This window comes from Neodiprion virginianus, chromosome 2 (assembly GCF_021901495.1).
Source record: "Neodiprion virginianus isolate iyNeoVirg1 chromosome 2, iyNeoVirg1.1, whole genome shotgun sequence".
Classification (NCBI taxonomy): Eukaryota; Metazoa; Arthropoda; class Insecta; order Hymenoptera; family Diprionidae; genus Neodiprion; species Neodiprion virginianus.
Window position 1 is genome coordinate 38647729 of NC_060878.1, and position 9730 is coordinate 38657458.

The 9730-nt window shown below is 35.1% G+C and overlaps 1 protein-coding gene across 1 annotated transcript; it reads left to right on the forward strand.

Annotated features, from left to right (window-relative positions):
• The first annotated feature begins 431 nt into the window (after positions 1–431).
• On the forward strand, positions 432–9110 carry LOC124298995 (kinesin heavy chain). Its single transcript, XM_046751779.1, has 14 exons — positions 432–1011; positions 2124–2265; positions 2848–3021; positions 3141–3409; positions 3481–3727; positions 3799–4035; positions 4347–4693; positions 4757–4960; positions 5621–5761; positions 5902–6186; positions 6349–6534; positions 6631–6834; positions 6923–7223; positions 7393–9110. Exons 1-14 carry the CDS (start codon positions 853–855, stop codon positions 7467–7469), a joined length of 2973 nt encoding a protein of 990 aa, XP_046607735.1. The 5' UTR covers positions 432–852; the 3' UTR covers positions 7470–9110.
• The last annotated feature ends 620 nt before the right edge of the window (positions 9111–9730 follow it).

Consider the following 9730-nt stretch of genomic DNA (forward strand, 5'->3'; position numbering starts at 1 on the left):
TAGTTAGGCTGAAAAAGACTAAATATATATATACACACACACACACACTTATATATATATATATACACAACGCTTTGTTGGTCGATTAGAAATAAGGAAACAAAGGGTATCGCGTAATTTTCTATTTAATTCATCAGTAATTTTGTTTCTTTTTACCATGTTTCAACGTATCGTGCATATCGCATGTTACACACAATAATATATCTAGTCTACAGGTTCAGAATTCTGACCGGTAAACACGACAGGTCTATAATTTACAAAAAAATACGTATGTAACGCGGTGGAAGCTGCGTATAGGAAAAGACCTAAAACTTGGTAAAATCAATAATTTAGCTACGGTCGCGGGGCGAGGGCCCCGAACGAGGCGGGGCATGGGGATTGGGGATCAGGCAGGCAGGGGCGGCGGCGGGGGCGACGTCGTCGTCGGCCGTCGAGAAGAGGCAGGCTGGCAGGTCGCGCATGGCTGCCCGCGGCTCCGTCACGTCGGAGGCTCCCTTCATTTTTCCTTACTTTTTCACGGCGAGCGTTACTTCCTCGTAATTATTTGTCAGTACAGTTATTCGGGCGTTATACGGGTGCGGATACACACGTAGAGCCTGTCGCGACCTTACGACAGTCTAGCCGAGGTGTTAAAATAATTTCGCGAAGTATTCCTTTCCTTATTTCTACGAAATCGTCACCAGCTACCCACATACATGTCGGCCATTTTGCTGAACACTGGCCGTGATCTGACAGCGGTGTCTTAATGCAGTTTCCGCAGTCATTCCCCAACTTGTGCGAGGTTTTGGAGCACCTAATTAAATTAACTAAGTGCAATTCTTACCGTGTAGATTATTAATATTATAAACAACGATGGCCACCGATCAGCCGAGGGAGCGAGAAATCGCTGCCGAAGACAGCATTAAAGTTGTGTGCCGTTTTCGACCGCTCAATGACTCCGAAGAAAAGGCTGGGTCGAAATTCGTTGTCAAATTTCCATCCGGCGGAGAGGAAAACTGTATTTCGATTGGGGTACGTCTCATAAATATCATCGATAATTCACCTAATCAGAGTCAACTTGGAGCATACGTTAACCTCAAAAAGTTATATTTCCACACGTTAATAATATGACAGAACTCAGCTGACAGCTGTCTAATTGTATTATAATCCTAATAAAACAATACCTGTCGTCAAAGTATAAACTCAAGCAACAATAGCCAGTGTCTGAAAATCCATTCTCATACCCCCAAGAATAACTATAAGCTTTGATTCTGCTCACAGTTTTCAAGAGTCTCTTCTCTTTCAGCTTTGTATTCTCTTTGAACTGACCTCCTCCCCTGTTGGCCCATTTATTTCTCATTGTGTCGACAATGTATTGAAAAATTGTGAAGACAAATATTCTGATGCATACCCAAATGTGTGTCATGAAAGTAGATGTAGGAATATATCCTATCAAAGTACATGTACCTATATTGGTCAGGCGTGATTACGACTCCTTGACTAATTGATAATTAAACCTGCAATACACATATCTCTGACATGAGATCACATACTTGAGATAATGAAGAAAGCAGGCTCCTTCATTTTCTCATTTAATACTTACTATAGAGAAGTTAGGGTTCAGTCTTTGAATATGGCAAACACCTTTTTCGCAGTACTTACAATCACACCGACAGACTGAATAAATTCATTATTGGAATGGACAGTGAACCTAAGCTGTGATGTACTAATGTGAGATCTTCGACTTAGCTAGGCTCAATTAATTGAAAAATGCCATAAACTGTACCAGAAGCCTTATTTTTAGTTCACGTACTCAAATATAATGATGTTTGAGAAACACTATTGTGGAATTATTTTGCTTTAACTGTGGCAGGGATCTTCCAAATCTGGAGATAAAAAGTTAATCTACTGAGACAAAAATAAAATATTTTAAGAGAATTGACTATGTAATCTCTTATTTATAATGAAATACCAAGTCTTTTGAACATCTGAAATCACGTCTTGTTCAGAACAGTGTAAATACTAAATATTGCGTAATGATTCCTCTAATCGTAATATGAAAAAGATTCATGACTATCTTTGACCTCTGTATTTACTTTTGAAAAAAATTTAATCGTTTAATGAGATGCATGGATTATTCACAGGGTAAAGTCTACCTTTTTGACAAAGTATTCAAACCAAATGCAACGCAGGAGAAAGTTTATAATGAGGCTGCAAAGTCGATTGTCTCCGATGTCCTGGCCGGATATAACGGGACAATTTTTGCTTATGGGCAAACATCATCAGGTAGATAATCTAAAAATGATATTAGCTTCTAATTTTCAATCGAGAGTAATATATATAGAAGTAATCAGATTTCGAAAATAGCTACAACATTTTGGAATTTCATATTGTACTTCGAAAATTTTACTGCGTTATGAAAAAATTGAGACGTGTATATTTTCACATCTCGATTGAAATTAATTTTTTCAAGTGACACCAACGTCGAACCAAGTTAAAGTATGAGACTGAAATAGATAACGTTAATGTAATGAAACATCGAGAAAAAAATCATTATCATGCAATTTTAGAAATGAATTTCACGGACTTGACTTTGCAAAATAAGAGTATGATTTCTTTATCACGATTTACTAAATGTCAGGTATTTTTAAAGGCGCAAAGTAAAGATTTTTCCGAAACATGCATTGTTATAGTAACATTAGTAACTTAACACTCATGACAAAGCTCTAAGCTTACATACTCATTTCGTTCTTTTTGGTAATATTGTTTTTATTATCTGTTATTGTTGAGAAAACACAATTGTTGTGCGGTATCAAAACTCGTGCTTTCTGTGTGCATAAATGTATGAAATTTTTGATAATTTTTCAGGAAAAACCCACACAATGGAGGGAGTCATCGGCGATCCAAACAAACAGGGCATTATTCCTCGCATTGTTAATGATATATTCAATCATATTTATGCTATGGAAGAAAATCTTGAATTTCATATTAAGGTCTCATATTTTGAAATCTATATGGACAAGATTCGAGATCTTTTAGATGGTAATTTTGCGTTACATTATTATAACACAAATTTGTCTTACATAAACAAAAAATATCATAAATTTTTATCTAATTTTCATTTCACGGTAATGGTTTGTGATATTTAAAATGCTTTTCAGTTTCTAAGGTGAACCTTAGTGTTCATGAAGACAAAAATCGTGTACCTTTTGTGAAAGGAGCAACTGAAAGATTTGTTTCAAGTCCCGAAGAAGTATTTGAAGTTATTGAAGAGGGAAAATCGAATCGGCACATAGCTGTGACAAACATGAATGAACACAGTTCCAGATCACATTCCGTTTTCCTAATAAACGTAAAGCAGGAGAACCTGGAAAATCAAAAAAAACTTTCCGGCAAATTGTACCTTGTCGATCTTGCTGGATCTGAAAAAGTATGATTCAAAATAGGCCTTGCAACATGCATGATGTAGATCTTGAATAATCACAATATTTTTCTGGGTAGGTCTCTAAAACTGGTGCTGAAGGTACCGTACTAGACGAGGCAAAGAATATTAACAAATCACTATCTGCTTTGGGTAATGTCATTTCCGCTCTTGCTGATGGCAACAAAACGCACATCCCTTACCGAGATTCGAAGTTAACAAGAATCTTACAAGAATCTTTGGGAGGCAATGCCCGAACTACCATTATTATCTGCTGTTCCCCTGCCAGCTTTAACGAATCAGAAACCAAGTCTACGTTAGACTTTGGTAGGTAACAAAACTCACCCCTTTAGTTATAAATTCCTTCTGCACTTGCTCATAATTCACATCGTTTTCAGGTAAACGTGCAAAGACTATCAAGAATGTTGTTTGCGTTAATGAGGAACTGACTGCTGAAGAATGGAAACGACGATACGAACGTGAGAAGGAAAAGACGGCAAGACTTAAGGGAAAAGTGGAGAAATTAGAAGCCGAACTGTCCAGATGGCGACAGGGTGAAACTGTAAAGGTCGAAGAACAAGTCAGTCTTGTCGAAGGACCTGATGTTACCACACCAGTCGCTCCAATTATTGAAAGTAAGAACCCATTTAGTTCTAATTCTCTGATTAATTGTGATGAATGTCCATTCAATTTACCTGCCAATAGTGATATGAATATTCATAACTATAATCAAGTTTAAATACACGTTAAGTAAAAAGAATGAATACTTGGAAAAATTATGGGTACGACAGTGAATAACCATCCTGTAAATACATTATCATATAAAATGCCAGTTTTGTGTACTAGCAGTTTTTTTTTGTCTTCGTAAGCATATTCATACTTATTTGATTATAAAGTATGCAGCTGCAGAAGTTTCTTACTGTAAATTTTTCACTCGTTAAAACAGCCAAAATTGACGATGGTCCCGTGCCAGCAACTCCTGGTGGCGGTTTAATGGCTGGATCGTTATCTAATGAGGAGCGACAGAAGCTAGAGGAAGAGCGTGAAAGATTGTACCAGCAGTTAGATGACAAAGATGAAGAAATAAATCAGCATTCGCAGTATGTTGAGAAGCTGAAAGAGCAAATGGAAGAACAGGAAGAGTTAATTGCCTGCACCAGACGTGATTATGAGCAACTTCAGCAGGAAATGAACAGAATCCAACAAGAAAATGAAAGTGCCAAAGAAGAGGTGAAAGAAGTCCTTCAAGCTCTTGAGGAATTAGCTGTTAATTACGACCAAAAATCTCAGGAGGTATGTATTGTATGTTTATTATTATTAGCTGACAAAAGGTTATAACGTATTTGTGTTGAATAGGTCGAAACGAAGAATAAAGAGCATGAAGCTTTGTCAGAAGAGCTTCTTGCCAAACAGGCAGCTTTGAACACAACTGCTTCGGAGTTACAACAACTAAGAGACATGTCGGCTCACCAACGTAAACGTATCACAGAGATGCTAGCCAATCTTCTAAAAGACTTGGGAGAAATTGGTGTAGCTATTGGTGGTGATGAAAATCTTAAGGTGAATTAATTTAAAGATTTGCACCCATTTCAAAGATTGAGTTCTACTGGAGCATGATGTATTTTTTCTCATGATTTGTCGTCACCCAAATATAGCGGATGAGTTCATTGATGGATTATAAACTTATTCACTTATCACAGGGAAAAATTTAGATCACATGATGGGCATAACTCCCAAAGTCTGTTCGAGCTAATTTCTCAAATGATGTCATTCCTATGCTTTTATTCTCTGCAAGAGTTTTTCACTTGATAATTATTGTAACAATTTTCGTCCGGGTGAATAATTTTAGGGAAAAAGTACATGATAATTATTGTAACAATTTTTGTTTGGAAAAATAATTTCAGGAAAAAAGCACATGATTGTTCAAATCGCGTCAAATGTGATGAGACTGCATAGCTGTTTATACTCTGCAAAAGTGCCGCTATGTGCATTGCAATTAATAGTTCTGATATTTGAAAATTCTGCTCACAATCCGGTTTTGTAATTTTAAATTCTAATTGGACCATTACATAGTTACGATATCTTGATTTTGTAATTGATTTGTCTGTAACATCTCATTACAGTTGAGCATGAATTTTTTAGGTAATATTTGCAGTTGAAACTTTTACTTACGGTCACTGATACATGACACTTAATATAAATTTACATATTTAATTATAGGTTACTCCAGATAGCAATGGTAAGCTAGAAGAAGAATTTACGGTAGCTAGAGTGTACATCAGCAAAATGAAATCCGAGGTCAAGAATTTAGTCCAACGTTGCCAAGGTCTTGAAAGTTTCCAAACCGATTGCAACAAAAAAGTAAGTTTTTGCGAAATTATTGAATCTGTAATATCCACATCCTGTAATAACTAAATTCAGAAACAAGATCATGTATGAAATTTTTTCTGTTCCTTTTATAGCTTTGTAGAATTTTAAATATCAAATTGTGAATCTTATAGGTTTCGGACTACGAAAAAGACTTGGGTGAGTGCCGACTATTGATATCTCAACATGAAGCTCGAATGCAGACACTTACGGAATCGATGAAAGAAGCTGATGCCCGTAAACGTGCCTTGGAAGAAGATGTTGATGCATTACGTGAGGAATGTGCTAAGCTCAAGGCTGCTGAACAGGTGCAAGCAGTCAGCAATAAAGAAAAGGCAGAAGAACAGGAAGCAGCTACTAAGATGAGAGTGGCTCTTGAAGAACAAATGGATCAACTTCGAGGGGCACATCAAAAACAAGTACAATATTCTATCATTATTTCCATCGTGAAATTTCGTCTAAAAGTTCGACAACTTGTTTAGAATCTATAAATATTTTTATCTGCTTGCAGTAGCAATTGCCACTACAATCTTCAATACATTTCCAGCAAATACTTACTTTTGAATATGCATATATTTTAGGTTGCCTCTCTGAGAGATGAGATATCAGATAAGCAACGGCTTATTGCAGAGTTGAAGGATATGAACCAGAAGTTCACATTAGCCCATCACCAAATGCAATGTGATTACGAAAGATTGAAACAAGAAGAAGCTGATAAATCCGTTAAATTGCAAGAGCTTGTGTTGATGAATGAGCGTCGTGAACAGGTATATTTCTTTCTTGCTCAAACATTTAAATTTAAAGTAATTCAGGATAGTTTGTATGGAATATTTGGTAATTTTTATTCCCTTTGTGATATCCAGGCCAGGAAGGATCTGAAGGGTCTCGAAGAGACTGTTTCAAAAGAATTACAAACATTGCACAATTTGCGCAAATTGTTCGTTCAAGATTTACAAGCCAGAATCAAGAAGTCTCTGACTGTCGAAGACAACGAGGACGATGGAGGATCCCTTGCGCAAAAACAAAAAATATCTTTCCTTGAGAACAACTTGGACCAATTAACCAAGGTAATTAATTACTACTGCTTCAAATAAAAAGTTTAGTGTAAACATAATTATTTTGAATGATTGAAGACTTATGGAAAATTTATAACAGGTGCACAAACAATTGGTACGCGATAATGCTGATCTACGATGTGAATTACCAAAACTGGAAAAACGGTTAAAAGCCACACTGGACCGAGTGAAGGCATTAGAAACTGCATTACGAGATGCCAAAGAAGGTGCTATGCGAGACCGAAAACGTTACCAGTATGAAGTTGACAGGATTAAGGAGGCTGTGCGGCAAAAGAATTTCGCTCGTCGAGGACCGAGCGCACAGATTGCTAAGCCAATTCGAGCTGGTCAGCACCACATGGGTACAGGGAACAACCCTGTCATCAGAACGGGAAATAGGGGTAAGATAAATTCCAATTAATGATATTCACCTGTTTTATAAGTTTGCAAAACACCCTCATGTTGCGTCTCCTAGTCATTTTATATGAACAATGTCAAACTTCTGTGAAAAATTTGTAATTATTTTATACTCGATATAATCAATAACAATTCATGTTCCTCGTGTTTCAGAAAATGAGCGTAAGACCGCTTCGATTCATGACGAAAAGAGAAGAATAACAGATGTGGGTATAATTTATAATACATAAGGTGCTAACAAATGATAAGTCCATAGAGATGTACTGTATCTGGGGAAAGCGCCGTTGATTTTGTTCACTTCCTTGAATTGAAGCACATGCTGGAAAGTGCTATGTAATACTATTGATGTATAATAATATAGTATGTCCTATTTCCAATCAATATGGGTGCATATACCGACTCGATATTTTCTTTGAACATACGGCAGGGGACAAGAGTCGTAATTGTCGTATAATGCAATAGAATAAAATAGTAGCTCACAAAACAATGAATTTCAGTTTCCATTTTTACCTTAATATCGAGAATGATATGTCTAAAACAGCAAACATTCACTTTCGTTGAAACAGCATTCAAGAAATTAATAGGTATTATTGTCACTTTCGCATTATCTTTCGATTTTCGCTTCTTACTGAAATTCTATAATGAGATTTTTTTAATATTCTCCATTTTCACACTTTTATAGAAATTATGTCACATTTTAAGTTTATACACTCGAATGTACACAATAGGACATGCGATATGTTGTGAGATTGTAGGAGAATGATTGCGACTTAAAATATTTATAATGCTAATAGTTTTTCCTATGATAGCTATATTATTTTCAGCGATTGTAAGTTTCTATTGACAAATGCAAACCTTGAATTATTTTGGATGGCTCACTTAGTTGGAACTAAGTGCAAATAGCCTTTCCTCTGTGATTTGACATTCAAGGTTTGAATTTGTTCAAAGGAATTTCGATGTGCGTAGCATTACTATTTCTTTCTAGACTTATTACCTGTATTTTGTAGTGATATGAAAATTTAAGCCTTTTTTTGTTTCGTCTATTTTTATTACGTATTTAAATTAATTTATTATCTATAATCTTTCTGTCCATGCCAGAGGCTCGTAAGATTTGATTGCACACATACGCAATGTAGGAAACTTTAATATTAGACCAGTGCGAATGAATAACAATAATAATAATCATTTATTGATTTCAACCAAACTATACAATACATGTAAATGAACTAAAGAATCCATCCTTTGAGCCTTCATATTTATAATTTAACTTATGCTCATTTTGCACAGCTTTTTTCTTTTTGAACGAATATACATATATATTCTATACATGTACCTCTATGATGTGGCGGAATGCGTTGCTTTGCGTAACTTACGGTAATTTAAGTAGTAATTTAACAAAAAGAAAATTTAAAAAGTCTTTTTAAATATTATGAAGTAGTAACCCAGTTCCTAAATTTGGTTACAGGCATTAAGATGAATATAGTTTATCGTAACGAAGTAATAAACATTTCCTATTAGCAGAATTTAACTTATCTTTCCCATCAATGTATTTCTTTATTTTCGGCAAATATGATTTCAACAGATTACACATCATATGAATGTACAAGGGTATGAATATTTTTTTCTTAGATATGAACTTGAGCGTTTGAACTTGTAATATTTCAATCAATAATTTCTACAATTATATGAAACACATACTCGACGTGTTTTTCGAAAAATGTGAAAGAACTACTTAATTAAGTAATCTAAGGTGAAAAACAGTCAGAGCATAACAATATGACTGCATTATTATTAGCAATCATTTCGTTGCTTTGCGACTGTAAATAATATTTAGATAGAAAACGCAAAAATAAAAAAAACAAAAAGAAAAACTTCTGAACAAAACTTAATCTAGATCACTTGATGAAATTCGCCATCACACAAATAGTTGTATTAGATTACCTACCTGACTATTGATTGAAATGTAATTTTCGGATATTCGTTTCGAATAGTATTATTTTGATTTTTCCGTTTCATTTGAAACGAAAATTGAAAAATGAGGTTCTCTTGACACAAGGCAAGCATGAAATGAACGAAGCTAACATCGAAAGATGTCTGGTCGATGTGTCTGTACATAATCATACATATGCTGAACTTACACAATTCTGTACTCGATAATAACGTCTGAAAAATGAACTTTAATTCTTACTATTCCCATGTGTACATGTATGTGTGCATAACTATTGCTGATCGTGCTTAATGTTAACGTTTCAAAGTCTGTTATATGCTACAGATATATTAGCGCATCTAGGTAGCCATCTTTACTTTATATATAAATTATTTACGATTTTTGTATCATTCACAATTTTTCTAATCCTTTATTCCAGTGGAGGAAAACATTAAAGAGAATGCAAGAGAAATTGAAGGAAAAGAGACGTAAAGAGAACAAAACGGAAATCTATTTTAGAGTTTCATGTTCAATCAAAGTGGGCAATAACTGCTCCAGAAAATC